We start from the raw sequence: 19353 nt of genomic DNA, 5'->3' as shown, positions 1-19353 counted from the left end.
TCGTTCCATAGGTTGTAGCTTTTAAGAACCTAGGCATGGCCAGCGGGGCTCGGCTGCTCGTAACCGTAGGTCGTGGCGGGGTGCGTTCGGTTGGGAGTAAGAACAAAGTCACATAGGGTAATCAAAGGAATGGAATGCCCTTTTATTTGGGTAAAAAGTTTTTACCATGTGATAGTAAAAAAGAGAGGTAGTATTTAGTATTGTACCCTGATGGAGCCCCCAAGCGACCCGGGCTAAAAATGTTCAGGCTGGGGTGCTTTATAGGATCAAGTGTTTGACTAAAAAACGGCAAGACCAAATTTAGGGGAAAAATGACGTAGTTGTTCAATGTTCCAAGTGTTGGTGAGAACGTTGCCGTTGTTGTCCTCTAGTCGGTAGGCGCTCGATCAGATCACTTTAGTTACCGTATAGGGTCCTTCCCATGGTGGAGGGAGTTTATGTTTTTCCTTCGTTGATTGGGTCCTCTGGAGCACAAGATCACCGACTTCGAGGATCCTCCCCCTGATCTTCCTTTCGTGGTACCTGCAGAGAGTTTGTTGGTAGCGAGCGGAGCGGATGACGGTTGTCTCGCGGGCCTCCTCGAGCAGGTCGACTGCGTCTTGCTGAGCCTCCATGGCTCGGTCGCGGTTGAAAGCCTTCACTCTTGGGGCGCCATGGTCGAGGTCAGAGGGCAGCACTGCTTTAGCTCCGTAGGCTAGGAAGAAGGGTGTGAACCCTATGGATCGGTTCGGGGTCGTTCTCAGGCTCCAGAGGATTGCTAGGACCTCTGCAACCCATCGCCCGACGTACTTGTTGAGTCGGTCGAAGATGCATGGCTTAAGGACTTTGAGGACCATGCCATTGGCACGCTCGACCTGACCGTTACTACGTGGGTGTCCGACCGAGGCCCTATCGATTCTGATGCCGTATCCAACACTAAAGTCTAGGAACTTCTTCCCGGTGAAGTTAGTCCCATGGTCAGTGATGATGCAGTTAGGATTGCCGAACCGGTAGATGATGTCGAGGAAGAATTTGACCGCCTCTTTTGAGTGGGTGTTAGTGATGGGCTTGGCCTCTATCCACTTGGTGACCTTGTCGACTGCTACGAGTAGGTGAGTGAAGTCGCCCGGGCCCTTTTTGAGGGGGTCCTACCATGTCGAGGCGCTAGACCGTGAACGACCAGGTGATAGGGATGGTTTGAAGCTCTTGTGCCGACAAATGAGTTTGTCGAGCATAGAATTGGCATCCCTCACACCTACGGATGACCTCCTCTGCATCTCGTAGTGTGGTGGGCCAGTAAAAACCTTGGCAAAAGGTTTTTCTGACTAGCGACCTTGGGGCCGCGTGATGTCCGCAAATCTTGGCATGGACCTCGAGGAGGAGCTGCTTCCCCTAGTTGGTGGGGATGCACTTCATGAGCACCCCCGATGGACTCCATTTGTAGAGTTTGTCACTGAGCATGATAAAGGTCTTGGCGCATCGAGCGATCCATTGGGCCTCAGTCCTTTAGGGGCGGGAGAACCTCCTTGTGGAGGTAGGTGAGTATCGGTGCTCGCCAGTCGGTTTGATTGGGTGCCAATACAGCGATGTCAGCTAGTGACGTCGTCATAGAGGTACCGGGGTCAGAGCCCCTGTAAGGAAAATGGATCCTAGGCCCATTTACTTTGGATTTTGGTGTTTGATGATCAACACAACCAAATTGGACTAATAAATTTGCAAGTGATTGTTTTGTAGTTCAATAGGATGCAAGACGTGACTTGGACGAAGGCAACATGATGATCCAATGATCAACACCATAGGCAAGACCTTAGAAGCACAAGAGAAGACCCAAGATATCAAGCAAAGTCCAAGCAAGAAGATAGGAACCAAGCCATACGCAAGATCGCAAAGAAACGAGCTCACAGAAGTGACCGGACGCTAGAGGAAAGTGACTGGATGCTCCGATCAAGAGGCTCGGCAACAGGCGTGACCGGACGTTGGCGACAGATCAACCAGACGCAGGACAGTAGAGTCTGGTCGAGTACAGAGAGGTTCCAGAGCGGCGAAAATGCGACCGGACGCGTCCGGTGGCATGTATTTGGACGCTCGTAGCGTTCGATAGTGGATCGCGGCTCCAACGGTCGGGACGACCGGACGCGTCCGGTCAGGACATGATCAGCGTCCGGTCAGTAGCAGAAAAGCAAGATTTTGTCCCCAATGGCTACTTTCTCAGTGGGGCTTATAAATACAACCCCCAATCGCCCAAATGAGATGTGTGGAGTTGAGGAAACATATCTAGGGTGTTGATACACCATTTTAGTAATCTCCACATGCATAGTGCTTATTGTTTTATTAGGTGATTAGCATAGGTGCTTTGCAAAGTGCTTAGGTTGATTAGACCACCGCTTATGCGCTTGCTCTAGGTTTAGGCCTAGTGTTTAGTGAGGTTTGCATACCTCTTATCACTCGGTGCTTGCGTGCACCATTGTTGTACATCGGAGGGGCTTGTAGTCTTGCAAGATCACACCAACCTCTATTGTGGTATGGTCGCCACTGTGTACCGGAGGGAACAAGGCCCACGACATTTCGGCCGGAAGCTTGATAGTGAAGACGGCGGGGAGCATCCGGGAGAGGCTTGCCGGAAGGCACGTCGGAGACCCACTTGCGTGTGGGGAAGGCCCGAGGCTATCCATTGAGTTACCCGACCGGGAGCTTGGCCCTTGCAAGGGATTCCTTGCGAGGGGCTCCAATGAGGACTAGGGGAAGCTTGCATGCTTCTCGATACCTCACTAAAAATACTGGAGTCGCCGATGGGAGTTTGCATATCTCTTCCTTGCTCTTTAACTTCTGCATTTACATTGATTATATTACTCTGTTTGTGGTAGAGATAGCAACACACTAGCAAAACCGTAGTTGCACATTGAGATAATTTATCTTTTGCATTGGTTTTGCTAAGGTTAGAAAAAGAGGCCATAGTTTAGAATTAGAATTTTAAGTTGCCTAATTCACCCCCCCCTCTTAGGTGTCACGGTCCCCTTCAGCCCCCGAGCGCCGACTTGGCGTCGGGGTCAGAGCCCCCGGGCACTGGCTTCGTGTCGGGGTGTGTCTGGATCGGACCTTCCAGGACACGTGTGGACGACTCGTGGAAATCGTTGATGAAGATCCCGCTCAAAGATGGATCCCACCTGGCGGCCAATTTTGCGAGAAAATCGGCGGCATCATTGTCCTTTCGGGGGACATGATGCAGCTCGATCCCCTAGAATTTGTCCTCAAGCTTGCGCACCTCCTGGCAGTATGCTGTCATGAGGGGGCTCTTGCAGGAGGACTCCTTCATGACCTAGTCAACGACCAACTCCGAGTCGCCACGGACGTAGAGTCGCGTTGCACCGAGCTCGATGGTGATGCGCAACCCGTTGATGAGGGCCTCGTATTCCGCAGCGTTGTTTGAGGCTAAGAAATGGAGGCGGATGGCATAGCAGAGCCTACTCCTGTCTGGGGAGATCAAAACCACTCCAGCCCCTGAGCCAGGCACCATTACAGACCCGTCGAAGTACATTGTCCAGTACTCATGGGTGACGTCCGGGCTCAGTAGCTGCACCTCCGTCCATTCGGCGACAAAATCCACGAGAGCCTGAGATTTAATAGCAGTATGGGGGATATACCTGATGTCATGGCCCATGTGTTTGAGTGCCCACCTGGAGATCCGTCTCACGGCATCACGGTTGCAGATGATGTCCCCGAGCGGGTATGAAGTGACGACCGCAACTTCGTGGTCGGTGAAGTAGTGCAGGAGCTTCTGGGTCACCATCAGCACGGCGTATAGAAGTTTCTGCACCTGGGGGTACCGGACCTTAGGGTCGGTGGGTACCTCCCTAATGAAGTATACGGGCCGCTGGACCTTAAGGTGGTGTCCTGGCTCCTCCCTTTCGACGACCAGGGCAATGCTTACCACATGGTTGCTGGCCACGATGTAGAGGAGGAGGGGTTCTCCCTGTTCGGGAGTGACGAGGATTGGGGCAGACGTCAGGGACGCTTTGAGGCTCTCCAGAGCCTACTGAGCTTCCTCAGTCCAGACGAAGGCGTCTGTCTTTTTGAGGAGCTTGTAGAGTGGCATCCCCCGTTCGTCGAGCCGAGAGATGAACCGGCTCAGGGCGGCCAGACAACCAGTGAGCCTTTGTATGCCCTTGATGTTGCGTATGGGGCCCATGTTGGAAATGGCCGTGATCTTTTTGGGGTTGGCCTCGATGCCGTGCTCAGACATAATGTATCCTAGCAGCTTCCCCTTTGGAACCCCGAAAACACATTTCTCAGGATTCAATCTAATGTTGAACCTTCGGAGGTTCATAAACGTTGCGGCCAAGTTTGCGATCAGGTCGCAAGCTTGAGCTGTTTTGACCACTATGTCATCAACATAGACGGCGATTGTTGGTTTTGGCCGCTCGGCTTGATCAGGCTGATCGAACGGGCGATTTGTTTGGCGAAGCATTGCTGCATGCACCTTTGGTAGATGGCGCCAGCGTTCTTCAGGCCAAAAGTCATGGTTACATAGCAGTACGAACCATATGGGGGTGATGAACGAGGTTGCGAGCTGACCGGACTCTTTCATCGCGATCTGGTGATAGCCCGAGTAGGCATCCAGAAAGGAGAGGATCTCGCAACCCGAGGTGGAGTCAACTATCTGGTCTATGCACGGCAAAGGAAAGTGATCCTTTGTACACGCTTTGTTGAGGCCAGTATAATCAACGCACATTCTTCATTTCCTGGTCTTCTTTTTAACAAGAACGGGATTGGCAAACCAGATGGAGTGGAATACCTCTCCGATGAATCCGGCTACCAGGAGTTTGCTTAGCGGGCTTTGAGCCTGGGATGAGGTGCAGTGCGTGCTCAGTGATGTCCTGCAGTATGCCCGGCATGTCAGATGGCTTCCAAGTGAAGACATCACATTTGGTGTGCAGGAAGTCGACAAGCTCGCATTCTTATTTGGCCGGGAGCTAGGTCCCAATCCGCACCATCTTGGTTGGGTCTTGGTTTTTAGACTTCACTGACTGCCAAGGAGGTTGGTTTGTTGCAGTCTGGGGCTGCTAGGGTCGATGACTCCCTGAGCCACGGGAGCTCGAATGAGTTGATGACCGCAGTGGTGAGCTCAAAATACTCGCAGTCACATGTGAAGGCGTGCAAGAAGGCGCTGCTCACGATGATGACGTCGTTCGGTCCTGGCATCTTTAGCTTGAGGTAGGTGTAGTTGGGGATTGCCATGAATTTGGCAAAGCATGGCCGCCCCAAGATGGTGTGGTAGGACCCTAGGAAGTCCACCACTTCGAAGGTGAGGACCTCCGAGCGGAAGTTGGCTCGGTTACCAAACGTGATAGGCAGGTCGATCTACCCGAGTGGGTATGCCAGTGCTCCAAGGATCACCCCATGGAAGGGGGAGCCCGCTAGGCGGAGTTCTGACCGAGGGATGCACATGGTGTTGAGGGTGTCGACGTAGAGGATGTTGAGGTCGCTGCCTCTGTCCATCAGCACCTTGGTGAGGCGCTTCTTGCGGACGATGGGGTCGACGACGAGCGGGTAGCGTCCCGATCTAGCGACGTGGGAGGGATGGTCCCTCTGATCGAAGGTAATAGAAGATTCCGACCAGCTGAGGAAGGAGGGGACGTCCGTCTCGGTGGCGCATGCCTCCCTATAGCACATCTTGTGCTGGCGCTTGGACCAGATGGCGTCGGATCCACTGAAGATCATGATGCATTCCTCAGGGTCGGGGAAACCATCTCCGTCCTTGCCCGTCATGCCTCCTTTCTTGGTTGCCGCCTCTTTGCCGTCTCCTTCTTTCGGCCCGCCAGCCTAATGAAGGAAACGTTTGAGGAGCTCGCAGTCCTTGTAGAGGTGTTTGACGGGGTAGGCATGGTTGGTGCATGAGCTATCCATGAGCTTGTTGAAGTGGTCAGGCAGGTCCTGCTGGGGCTACTTGCCCATGCGATCAGCTACGGCGACCAACGCGCTGTTGTCCGGTCGGCGCCGATCCTTTTTGTTCTTCTTGCCCCTCTTTGTGGAGGGGCCCTCGTCTTGGTCCGCGCTTGGCCTTGCCTTTGTCCCGGCCTCTGTTGAAGACCGCTCCAACCACCTCCTCGCCGGAGGCGTGGTTAGTGGCAACATCGAGCAGGTCACGGGTGGTACAGGGCTTTAGGTAGCCAAGCTTGTGGATCAGAGACTCACAGGTCATCCCAGAGAGGAATCCGCTAATGACGTCCGCGTCGACGACATCAGGGAGAGAGTTGCATTGTTGGGAGAACCTACGGATGTAATCCCACAGGGACTCGCTAGGCTCCTGCTGGCAGCTCTTGAGGTCCCAGGAGTTTCCAAGGCGGACATACGTCCCCTAGAAATTTCTGACGAAGACCCTCTTGAGGTCCGCCCAGTCATGGACGCTATCGTGCAGGTGGAATTCGAGCCACGCCCAAACATGTCCCCCCAAGCAGATGGGGAGATATTGAATGATGAAAAGGTCATCATCCACCCCTCCGACTCGGTAGGTGAGCCGAAAATCTTTGAGCCAAATACCGGGGTTCGTCTCCTCGGTGTACTTGGTGATGTTGGTGGGCGGTCAGAAGCGCTGCTGGAACGGCGCTCTCTGGATACGCCGGCCAAAGGCCCATGGTCCCGGGCCCTCAGGGCTAGGACTCCGGTCGTCTGGCCGACGACCATGCCTGGGGCGTGTTTCACCGCTCCCATCGATGGTTCGGCTGAGACCCGTGTCGCCTGCCCTCACCGCCACCCGGTGGACGTCATCATCATGCCGGGCCTGATGCCGGTTGCTGATGACGCTGCGAGCATCTTGGTGCGAACCGGGCCATTTGCGTACTGGCGGTCGGTGCAAAGCAGGCCCCAGGTCGGACCACGACGCAGCCGCTGCCTCCCAAGCCGCACTTGGTGGCTATAGCGATGAGCGGATGGAGCAATCCATCAGGTGCATCCCCACTCCCCTAGTGGGGAGAGAGGGCGCATGTCGGAGTCACGATGCGGAGCTTTCCGCTTGTTGAACGGCAGTGGCTTCTACCAGCGCCTAGAGGTTCCGGTAGACCGCCCGCTCTTGGGGGTCGACGGGCTCGGGAACGCTGCGCAGAAGCATTGCCGCAGCGGTGATGTTCTGGCTAGCCCGAGCAAACTATGGAGGGTCATTCCCCTCATTTATGATGTCGCGCTGGACCTAGCGGGCGCGACCCCGAGCGCCGCTTGCTGGGTCACGCGCATGGGGCGTAGCGTGCTACACCGAGCGCGTCGGCACTGACGGCAGCTGGTTCTACCACCGTTGTTGTAGCTCCTGGGCGTGCCCTTGTGCAAGCGCAAGGGCCCCTACACGTGGGTCCAGAGGGGTGTGAGTCTGCTCAGACTCCGCAATGACCGGTGGCTGTCCCGGAGCATCCGCCATAGCGCACTCCTAGGACGGACAGTGGCTAGATGCCACATCGCCGATGCTGGAGCCGTCGCACTCAACCTCATCATCCAGGAGTTCGTGGAGAGTGGTGGGAGCATAGCTCGCCGTTCCAGATTTTGATGAGTATTTTCCATTATAAGAGAAACACCATATGTGGGAATTTTCACTCTCGGCCTACAGTTCTACCTCCGAGAAAAGGTCACACAGGTCAAGAAATTCAGCAATGATTGTAACAGTGATTGCACCTTGAATATCTGGAATCCAACTCAGTTCAGTCAAAGCATCACAAACTGTTCGTTGCTTTGCTCGCCTTGGTACCAGTTTCTTGAGCTAACATAACAAGTCTCTGAAGCCCTTACCAGACATACTATGACTAGATTTCAGCTCTAATAGCCTGATAACTTCTAATTTGCTCACCTTGCAACCCTTATATAATGGTGTTTTTCCATCCTTCCTCATTTTCTCTAACTTTTTCAATTGTTTTGGACTAAGGAATCCTGACTACACATCACATAGCATCTTAGAGAACCCATCGTCCACGGTGTCGTCAGCTAACATATTCCTAAGAACGTTATTATTAACCACATCTTCGCCAGGTATGCTCTCATCATTGCCACCTTGGTCATCCGCTACATTGTCACCCTCTTCATCATGCATATTCCATATCTCAAAACAGTGGCGGAGCTGGAGAAAATTCCAAGAGGGGTGCACTTGCCTTGTGGGTGCATAGACTTTTATTTTGAGGGTGCGAATATGGTGAAAATTTAGCTATAATCACTGTTTTTTTGTTTTTGCATGGGTGCGGCCGCACCCACTAATGACTATATACATCCGCCCATGTCTTATAATCTTCCACAAAACCTTGGGTAACCAGGTGACATCCTATCTTCTTAGGCTTGCGAAATTGCCTCAGATTCTTGTAGACCCTGCATGGGCAGCACACGTCCTTCATTCAGGGGATCACCTGTGACATAAGCTTTGGCGGCCTTGATAAATAAGTCGATGCCCATCACAAACTGCAGGTCCATAGGACCCAGACCGCATATCCATCCTTGATCCATCTGTTAGCAAAAAAAAAAGTACAGGGCACTGGATTTAGTTCAAGTTTCAAGTTTATGAATGCATGCCCTATGAATAATAAATGCTCACTAGGTAAATATAATGTCCAATAATAATAAATTTCCAAATCCTATACCAGATATAATTCAAACATGTCTAAATTAAATGTTTGGTAGGTAATAAATGCTATTCTGAAAATAAATACTTGGTAGGTAATGTAGCCTCAAATTAAATTATGTGTATCTCATGGGTTCATCAAGAACTGGTCACCCATATGACAAAAATCAAAACCAATATTCTAACAAAAGCAAACTACCTAGATACATATTAAGTGAGTACACAAAGGTACTAACATTGTATTGCCCGTTGCAAGTGGATTCACCAAAATTCAGATGCCTTCACGAAAAAAGCTCTGCAAATTTGATAACGATCAAGAGCATGAGAATCAAAGACAATATGACCAACAAGACCAGCTACAAATTCAAAGGACTACTAGTTTACCACCTTACAACAAAGGGATCATGTCAATCCTTCAAAACCAACCCCCTCCATTAGCAATTTGGTGAGAAATGGCCGCAAAAGAGGAAAGCGAAAAGACGCCTCCTTCCATGAATGTGCTCGGGTTGGGCGGGAGGAGGAAGAAGGGGCTTGGGTTGGGGTTTTTGCATTGTATCAGTAACAATGTCGGGTTAAGCAAAAATCCGGTAGTGATACTGACACATCACTGTCGGTTTCTTTTAATAACCGGCTGATGATCCAATATCACCGGCGGTTCATAATTTCAACCGGCAGTGATGGGACCTTCCTGCCACGTGTACACAATCCTAATCATTTTTCGGATAGTCCATACAGCATTGCTGGCATGTCTCGGACCTGGCAGTTGGATACACCTACCCATACATGCATGAGTTGTCCACCATTGGATATATACACCTACTGATACCGGAAGATGTGCTAAAAGTTATTTGCACTTATTGTATTTTTCTTGGATGCATGATTTATATACATGTGTTTGAGACCCTTACATGTGGTGTATCCAATTTGTGAACGATGTATATGTCATTCTAGAACAACAACATATATGAATTTATAAAGATCTAGAGTACACAAAAGATATATATGATAACAAAGACCTTACAATAAATTTACGTATACAATAATAAAGATCTTTTCAGAAAAGAGGTAAATGTTTTACCGACTAGGACAATGTTAGCATCAAAATCTATAAACAAATTATAATATAACCCCCTCACAATCATTCTTGTAACACCCGAGTGGGGGTGTCAAAAGTGTAGGAGCATGCTAGGGTGGAGAACCACTATGGCTGCGAGCCATGATGAGTCTATGCTGCCTTTGGCTCAATGCTGACCAACAGGCAAGGGTTTGGAGCTGTGATGAACCCATGCCTCTAGCAGTAGGCCATAGAATAACAACAAACTAAGGAATGGTTGCACTGCTGCCAACACACCTTGGCTTTGATGTGGCTTTATCTTTACAAACATTCTTATAGTACCTCTCATGCTTCATCTCGACTACAAAATGGAAGGTGTATATGGAGAGACTCCTCCCACAGAGAACACATATTGAGACTATATTCAAATGACTGGCACGCATGCAGGGGACCTAGCTCCTCAGTCCGTGGAGGTGTACGGCCGGTTTTATAACTAGAAGTAATGGTGGTAGATGGATCTAATGGTGGAGAAGCTCAACCAATTGATGGTTTGGTGGATCCAGCGGCAGGGAACATCGGGTCAACACCAAAGCTCGTTGCTTGACCCGGCAGTGATATATCACTACCGGTTCATAGCCTTTGCCAGCATTGATATGACACCTATCACTGTTGGTTTATGGCTTGAACTGGCGGTGATATGTCACTGCCGGATAGTGGTTTGAGCCAACTGTGATAGGTGCCTTCACTGCTTGGTGAATAGCTTCCCTAACTTTTCTGAATCCTAGGCTTATGAACCGGTAGTGTTAAGCAAACACTGCCGGTTCCAACATAACCGGCAGTGATTATGTGTTCTGGCCTCATGTAAATACCACCGGCTACTCGGAGTACTAAACCGAACAGCTTTTTCTGTCTACGTGCAGGCAAAGTTGGACCTGTCGAATAAGCTTCCACCAATAAAAGGTGTTTATTTTTACTTCTACTTCTAGCTGTTTCTTTTCCGACGCACTCACTTGCTAATAAATAGATTAATCACTACAATTTCAGGTGTGATTGAAGCCAAATTTATTGCACGCAAGCAATGGCTGGTGGCTGTAGATTGGGATGGTTACATTCATGTGTATTGCTACAAGGCAATGCAGCAACTAGCGCATTTCAAAGCACACCGATTGTTACCGTTACACTTACAGAGCTGGGCACTGGCAGTTCATCCAACTGAGCCATATGTGATGTCATTTTCTTTGTTTGAGAGTAATGTTAAGTTATGGAACTGGGAAAAGGGCTGGGAATGCACTCGAATATTTGAGTTTGTTGACAAAGTCTATGGAGTCACCTTAAATGTAACGGATACGGATACTTTTGCAGTTCATGGCGATGCTGGAATAAAGGTAGTATATCCAACAGACCAATACTTAAGTCAATCTGGTAGTATAGTCTATTGACGACCTATGGACCATACTTCTTCAGGTTTGTAGTCACCGGTCTGCTGGTTCTGCTGAATTCATATTGTCTGAATATAATGACCCAGTTATAAATTGCTTCGATTACTTTGCTAATGGTGGCCATCATTATCTGATTATCGGTGGCACTGATGGGATTGTCAAGGTGTGACGTCTTCTCAGTAACCATGACGTGCAACATATGCGATGAAGCATTCTCAATTATAATCTTTTTCTTTTGTTGAATCAGATTCGGGAATTGCACACAAAGAGTCTTGTTCAAACAGTTGAAGGCATACATCTTGATTCAGTCGACGTAATCTATTGCCATCACGAGCATCCAGTACTAGTTACAGGGTCAGCAGATGGAACTGTTTGTCTGTGGAACCCAACTACGCTCAGGTAAAAGCACTTTACACTTTACTGCTCGTAGGACAGCTTACACATGACAGGCTGGGTATATCAGCGTTCGCTGAAATATATTGTCAATGAGACCAGAGAAAATATATGTGCCTGTAAAATAAAGCGCAGCAATGCCACAGACAGATGTATAATTGCTTCTTTTCTATTGATCATCCTGTTGGAGTATAGTGATTGTGGAATGCCCAAGGACATGCATAAAACTTTACATTCATTGACATCAAAAGATTGTGATGTGTTGCTTTCTTAAAAGCAGAGGCAAAACATTTTTTTTTAAAAGATTGTGATGTACCGTATCACATTTCACATTCTTTATATAATGAAAACAGAGTTCTGGCTCTTTTTACTATTTGTATCACATTTACAGCCGTAGCATACATCTTGATCATTGTTACATTTTTTTATTTTGTGAATTACATTGATCATTGTTACATAACTTTCCCAAAAATGATAAAAAGGAATCAACTGACACAAATATATACTGTTTTTTACTACCATGTTTCTGCTAATTTACTATCATTGTTTGTCCACTTTCACTTAATACTATTTGAGTTGGAAAATGAGTTTTGTTGATTTCCACAAGGACAGTATGAGCCTAACTCAACTAGTTGGGTGGGAGGTGTGGTCGTGCACCCAACCACCGAGGTTCAAGTCCTATCTCGGCTTGAATTTGGGTGCCTATTTCTGCTTATTTCTCTTTTTAATAATAATGAAAAACCACCTACTTCCTCCTAGGTTGGATCTCTTTTTTTTAATCTTTTTAAATTATAATATGCACTACAGACGTTTCAATGATTGTCTCCTTATATAACAAATGCCTTGTGCTCTACCAGGCCTGAGAGAACGTTTAACTGTGGCCTCAGAAGAGTTAATGATGTACAAGTATGTATGGATAGCTCAAGAAGGTATGCTGGAAAACAATCCCCTGTTCTGTGGTTCAACTGTCATGAGCATTATAGACACAACCCATAAAGTATGGATGCTTAAATAAATTACTACCTTCATCCTAGAAAATTTAACGTTATAGTTTTGTCAAAGTCAAACTATCTTGTGTTTAACTAAGCTTGTAAAAAATAACAATTTTATATTACCAAATGAAGTATCATTAGATCCTTGGTTATGGTTATGGAAACCTCTTATCACTACCCTATGGCAATTACCTTCTCAACCTCTACCCCAAAAGGTCAAGTGTTCAGGTTTGAAAACTTTTGGCTGCAACAACCAGGCTTTCAAGATCTCCTTCAGAAGGAATGGACAAATGATCAACATCATGGTGATTGTACAAAAACCATCACTTCCAAATTCAAAGCCCTGAGAAAAGCTTTGAAAGCTTGGCTTTCAAATCTATCAAGCCTGAAAGCAAATATAGCTAATGTAAAGCTAGTTTCAGAGTTTCTGGAGACAATAGAAGATTTTAGGGACCTTAATCTGGAGGAATGGAACTTTAGAGATATATTTAGAACAAAACAATTTCACACTCTTGGAACAACAAAGAACATACTGGAGACAAAGGGGCTCCCTGAAATGGGTTAAGCTTGGTGATGCAGGCACAAAATTTTCCAAGCAAATGCAACAAATAGACATAGAAAAACTTCATTGCTAGATTGGCTTCTGACCCTAGCACCATTCTTCAACCCACTCAGAGAAGGAGCAACTTCTTTGGCAAGCTCTCAAATCAAGGCTTGGAACTTCTGAAATTAATGAGATGCAATTCAATTTGCAAGCTCTAATCCAACCCACTGATCATCTCCACTTTATAGAGGAAGAATTTACATAAGAAGAAATTGACAGTGTGGTCAAATCCTTACCTAATGATAACTCATTTGGCCCAGATGGTTTCGCAAATGAATTTCTAAAAAAATGTTGGCCCACCATTAATGCTGATTTCTATGATCTATGTAGGGCTTTTCATCAAAATAATCTCTGCCAACAAAGCATTAACTCCTCTTACATCACCTTGATCCCAAAGGTGGATACCCGCTTGACAGTTTCAGATTTCAAACCCATCTCCCTCCTAAACACTTCTATGAAATTGATTACAAAACTCCTGGCAAATAGGTTGCAAGGAATAATCAAGGGCCTTATCCATAAAAATCAATATGGCTTCATCAAAAGCAGGACAATCTAGGACTATCTTACATGATCTTTTGAGTATCTACATTTGTGTCACCACTCCAAAAAAGAGATGGTGATCCTCAAACTTGACTTTGGAAAGGCTTTCGACAAAATTGAATATCAAACAATCATAAATCTTCTGGAAGCCAGAGGCTTTGGTAGGGTCTGACTTGCCTGGATCAAAAATATTCTTTATTCTGGCACATCAAAGGTTCTCCTCAATGATGTACGTGGGAAAACTATCCATTGTAGAAGAGGTGTTAGACAACAGGGACCCTCTCTCCCCCCTACTTTTTGTTCTTGCATAGACCTACTGCAATCCCTCCTAAACAAAGCTACATAAATTGGCCTTTTAAAGCTACCCATCCCTCTCCTCTCTTCCCCACATTTTCCCATCATTCAATATGAAGATGACACTCTGATCATTTTGGAAGGAGAAACCAAGCAACTCTTCTTGGAATCTGCCCTATACATTTTTGCGGAATGAACTGGACTTAAGGTCAACTACAGAAAATCTAGGATGTTCCCAATCAACTTGACAGAAGAAAAATTAAATCACCTTGCAAGCACTTTTGCTTGTGAGATTGGGTCCTTGCCTTTTACTTACCTAGGCCTCCCCCTTGGCCTTACCAAACCCAGAGTTGAGGAATTTGTCCCTTTAGTAACCAAATGTGAGAGGAGACTGGCTAGCACTTCTGCTTTTGTCTCCCAGGCTGGAAGACTTGAAATCACTAATGCAGTCATATCTGCCCTCCCAACTTTCTACCTTTGCTCCCTCTGGAAAACACTGTTTATGGAGAGTTGCTGACTTGAACTAAAAAAAAGCACCAAAGGCAGCTTCGGACTTAGTTTGCTTACCCAAAAATGAAGGGGGGCTTGGAGTTCTGAATTTGAAAAAAAAAACACAATGAAACTCTGATGATGAAGAATTGGAACAAGTTCTTTAATAAGCAGGACATCCCTTGGGTCTCTATTGTCTAGGAAAAACATTATCCAAATGGAAAGCTTCCCAAGCATAAAAAAGGATCCTTTTGGTGGAGAGAAAATCTAAAACTCCTGGAATCATTTAAACCTTTAGCCATGAATCAAATCCAAAAAGGACAAACTTGCCTATTTTGGCAGGATAATACTGGACGCAACAATCCCTCAAAGATGAATTTCTAGAACTTTACTCCTTTGGTAAGACAAGAAACATCTCAGTGCATAGTTTGCTTACCCAAAAATGAAGGGGGGCTTGGAGTTCTGAATTTGAAAAAAAAAACACAATGAAGCTCTGATGATGAAGAATTGGAACAAGTTCTTTAATAAGCAGGACATCCCTTGGGTCTCTATTGTCTAGGAAAAACATTATCCAAATGGAAAGCTTCCCAAGCATAAAAAAGGATCCTTTTGATGGAGAGAAAATCTAAAACTTCTGGAATCCTTTAAACCTTTAGCCATGAATCAAATCCAAAAAGGACAAACTTGCCTATTTTGGCAGGATAATACTGGACGCAACAACCCCTCAAAGATGAATTTCTAGAACTTTACTCCTTTGGTAAGACAAGAAACATCTCAGTGCATAGCTTCTATGCCAAAGACCCCATAACAAGTGAATTCAACTTGCCCCTGTCTGCATAGGCATTACATGTGGGGACAAGACTTCTCATCAGCAAGAGCGTATGCAAATCTCATCGGGCACAGACAAATTCATGAAGGATTCATTTGGCTTTGGAGAAGCTTTGGCCAGCCTAAACACAAGGTTTTTTTTTTCTGGCTCCTCATTAGGGATAGATTGAGCACAAGAACTATCCTCAAAAGAAAAAACATGTAGTTGGAATCCTAAAATTGTGTGCTCTGTTAGGTCAATTCGGAGGAAACAATGTAACATTTGTTTCTAGAGTGCCCTTTTGCCAAAAGTTGCTGGAGACTGCTTAACATTAACTTCAGCCATGATTCAATATTCCCGGAAGCACTGCTACAAATCAAGGCACAATCACACCGACAAATTTTCATGTTAATAGCCATCCTAATGTGCTGGGCAATATGGACAGCGAGGGATGATCTCATCTTCAAAAACATACTGACAACAGTTAATGCAGCCAAGGAAACTTTCTTTAAGGAGTTAAAGCTACTGACGGCAAGAGGAAAAAACAAGGACTCAGGCATTTTTGGTCTATAGATTCAAAATTTGTTGTAATTTATCTTTTATCTCTTATTTTCTTTCAGTCTTTCTTTTTTCTATTTCGTGCTGTACTTTAAATCCAACTCTTATTTCTAATAAGCTTCCTGTAGGGGTGCAAACCCCTCCAGTTTCATAAAAACATATGTCTAAAAGCAGATCAGAGCCTCTGGAGGGAGGGCGAGTTAGCCAATCTATCTCATGTTGTTCTTTTATCCATTCCCCAACCAATCTACCACAACATCTTTAGTATATCAGAGACTTCGATCCTCGGTCCTGTGCCAGATCGCTCTCATTGCCGTCCTTCTGCTCTGCTAGCAATCACTGCCTTCAATGGGTGATTTCATCACCATCTCTGAGGGCCTCGACCACGTCTCTGTAGGGTATGATCGCCTTTCCATGCGGATCGGTCGTCTCTAAAAGAGGTTCTTCCAACTCGGCGATCTAATGAAGACTCGACCGCCACCATTATCAGCACCAACCATGGTGACGCGCTAGGTTGTTCCAACTCTGGCCTTGATGTACGGTCCACCAAAGTGCACGTCCTTCTCAGTCTTGACCGCAACGTCTACCACACTGCCATTGTCTTCTCCATCAGCAGCCTCGCCAACAGCCACTCTCCGTCTATTGTGGCGGCATCCGCATTGTCTTTGCAGCTCCCAGATGTGCCACCATCTCTGCCATCACGGCAACGTTTGTCAGCTGTGGACATGCCCGCCCCATCAGTATTGGCAACCTCTATATTACAATGGTCGGTTATAACAGGCAACATTATGCCCACTTTTTTTTTTGAAAGGTTAGCAGGGGAGGCCCCTACCTAATAATTTTTATACAAATATACTAGTGTAAAGTATATATGCAAAACTTTAAATAACATGTAGTACACTAGTACTTTATAAAACAAATTTAGTTATATTTTTATAAAAGTCAAATTAACATATTCACCAATATATATTTTTTTGAGCGTATTCACCAATATATATTAATGTACTACTACATAGTTTATTTATTAAACATATGCTGATTGCATGCAACCTGAAATGGCATTTTTTTTACTAGAGAGGGATTGTTATCAGCTAGGTTTGTTATGTGACGATATAAGCCAAGTGGTTGTATAGAATCGAATTGCACAAATTAAGTATGCACTTTTTGTCTTGACAGCATGTTGGCTATGATAACGAGTGCCAACTGCACTTTTTCAAGCTTTCTTCAATATTGACATAATCTTAGTTGTCATGGTCTCCTGAGTTGTTTAAGATCCAACTTCATATCAAGCTTAACAAGCTGAGACGGAGTCGAAAGTCACTCAAAATCAACTCATTTTTATTTTACAAGAAAAATGAGTTCAATCGGAGCATTTTTGGAACGAGCCACCGAGCCAGCTCAACGAGCTTTTTGTCTGGCTTTAACCACTATGCTCACGCCTCTTTATTTAGATTGTGCTCTTTGATCACATGTAAAACTTCTAATCGGCAACATCTTAATCAGTTACAAGGTAGTGATTGCACACAGGAACGGATTGGCAATGATAGAAATCGACCAAAATGATCTAGTTGTTGTGGACACTGGCAGCAGCAGTGAAGAAAATGGTTTAGTTGGCTCAAGAAAAAGAAAACTATCGGAGCCAGACCAGCCGGAGATAGAAAATGAAGAAAATGATTTTGTTGTCGATGTTATGGACACTGGTAATGGTGCAGAGCAGACGCAGGGCAATGGGTCAACGGATGAAGAGGTAGCTGCATGCACACATGTCAACACATCTTTTTCATGTGGGTGCATGATACTGTATATGTTTCTGATGTCCTGTATCCTTACCGATCTTTTTTTTTGTCCCTTCTTGTAGATACATTCTGTCTCCAGTAACCTGCTCGACGTTTACCCTGGGAAGCTTCAGCTACCATTTAAGCCCAATAAGCTGACCTCTTGTTCAGTAAAGCTGAGAAACACGACGGATGACCACATTGCTGTCAGGCTTCTGACGAAGTGCCCGAAGAGATACATGGCAAAGATGCCACTTTGTTGCATTGTGCCGCCAAATTGCATGTACACATTCATAGTGACAGGTAGCGATCAGAAGAAGAGACCCCTGCTGAGCAGGGACGAGTTTCTCACCCTAGAAAGCACCATTTGCTTGAAAGAAGATATTGTTGGGCTGCAGAATGCTAATGTAGACTCAGCGGCCATGGAGTTTACCAACTTCTTTAAAGAAGCCAAAGAGATGGCAGCTGATAAGCAGGTGCATGAGCTAAAGTTAAGTGTTGTTTCTGACCCACTAAAAGAGACAACCTCTGTTCAGGTAAACACTTCCACTATTTATGTAGTACTTCCTCTGTCCCAAATTATAAGATGTTTTGGCATTTCTAGATTCATAATTTTTACTATGTATCTAGACATAATATATATCTACGTGTATAGCAAAAGCTATGAATCTAGAAAAGCCAAAACATCTTATAATTTGGAACGGAGGGAGTATATATATGTTAGACTTAAGCACCTAATACATGTATTCGTATTGTATTCCTTTTTATCTTTTAATGGTGGTGAACTGGTGATGTGGTAGCAGCAACAGCCAGAAGTTGAGGTAATTTGCCTCCATTTGTTTCAACCATTGCCTCTTTTGTTACAGCTGTTGACATTTTTCACCAATTAATGTTGCTCTGTGTTTCGGTTGAATCAGGTCGTATCCAATAGGAAGTTTTCACATGTGCTGTCTGTGGACGTGCATCCGACGGAACCATGGTTACCTCCTGTCTTACAACATAGCGACCGAGATGATTTATTAAGTCTTTTTCACTTAACATTTCCTTTGTGCGTGCAGGATTCTGACGACCAATCAAGCCGGAGAGGTTCGCATTTGGGACTACAAAGCGCAGGTAAGTAGTAGGTTGCTGCTCGATCTCATCTGCTCATCTCTACAATGGTGGCAAGTTCTGTTGCTTTGTAAATTTTCAATTGGTTACATTGAATATGCTCATTTATGTGCAGGCCATAGCTATATCCTTTGACTTCACACAGAAACAAGGTATCCTTTATGACATTACTATTTCCATTTATACTTTTTCTTTTTTTAAAAAAAAGAGAGAGAGAAGAAACATGATTCTCTCGTGAAATAAGAAAACATTTAAGTCCCGTTTACTCCATGACAAATAACACATATGCATAATATTATTTCATTGCAAATACAGTTTACTCTGCTAAATTCATTGTGGGAGAGGAATGGATTGTCGCTGGTGATGGCTACGGGACTATCTATGTATACAGTTACCAAACAGAGGAGGAAGTTACAAACATCGATGCTCACGATAGTGACATCACGTCTTTGGCTGTGCATCCCACTGATCCTCTTGTGCTCTCATCATCTGAGGATCGCCTGATAAAGCTCTGGGACTGGAAGAAGAACTGGGAGTGTACTCGAACATTTGAGGGACACTCCGACAGAGTAACACTTGTAAATTTTAACCCAATAGGCACCAGCAGTTTTGTATCTGCTTCCTTGGATCACACCATCAAGGTTTGACTTCGATTTTGATCTTATCTACAAAAAAGGTTTTCCTGCATAATCAGTGCCTATGCACAAAACAAATATTACTAATTCAATCCT

The 19353-nt window shown here is 45.7% G+C and overlaps 1 protein-coding gene across 14 annotated transcripts in view; it reads left to right on the top strand.

The window, feature by feature from the left end:
* Nucleotides 1-19353, top strand: part of LOC136486640 (uncharacterized) — a 39037-nt gene that overhangs the window by 10913 nt on the left and 8771 nt on the right. For 12 of the 14 annotated variants that reach the window (XM_066483598.1, XM_066483596.1, XM_066483592.1 and 9 more), the window contains 12 exons: nt 10541-10580; nt 10665-11005; nt 11085-11222; nt 11307-11458; nt 12310-12381; nt 17241-17484; nt 17596-18048; nt 18313-18333; nt 18430-18491; nt 18571-18625; nt 18738-18774; nt 18938-19263. In XM_066483598.1, the coding sequence (XP_066339695.1) occupies nt 10541-10580; nt 10665-11005; nt 11085-11222; nt 11307-11458; nt 12310-12381; nt 17241-17484; nt 17596-18048; nt 18313-18333; nt 18430-18491; nt 18571-18625; nt 18738-18774; nt 18938-19263 (1941 nt within the window). The remainder of the gene's footprint in view (nt 1-10540; nt 10581-10664; nt 11006-11084; nt 11223-11306; nt 11459-12309; nt 12382-17240; nt 17485-17595; nt 18049-18312; nt 18334-18429; nt 18492-18570; nt 18626-18737; nt 18775-18937; nt 19264-19353) is intronic. The other 2 variants (XM_066483597.1, XM_066483587.1) reach the window with 2 other exon arrangements.

Source organism: Miscanthus floridulus, chromosome 10, assembly GCF_019320115.1.
Source record: "Miscanthus floridulus cultivar M001 chromosome 10, ASM1932011v1, whole genome shotgun sequence".
In the NCBI taxonomy this organism is placed as follows: domain Eukaryota; kingdom Viridiplantae; phylum Streptophyta; class Magnoliopsida; order Poales; family Poaceae; genus Miscanthus; species Miscanthus floridulus.
The sequence above is the reverse complement of the archived record's forward strand: the minus strand, read 5'-3'. Positions and strand labels throughout refer to the sequence as shown.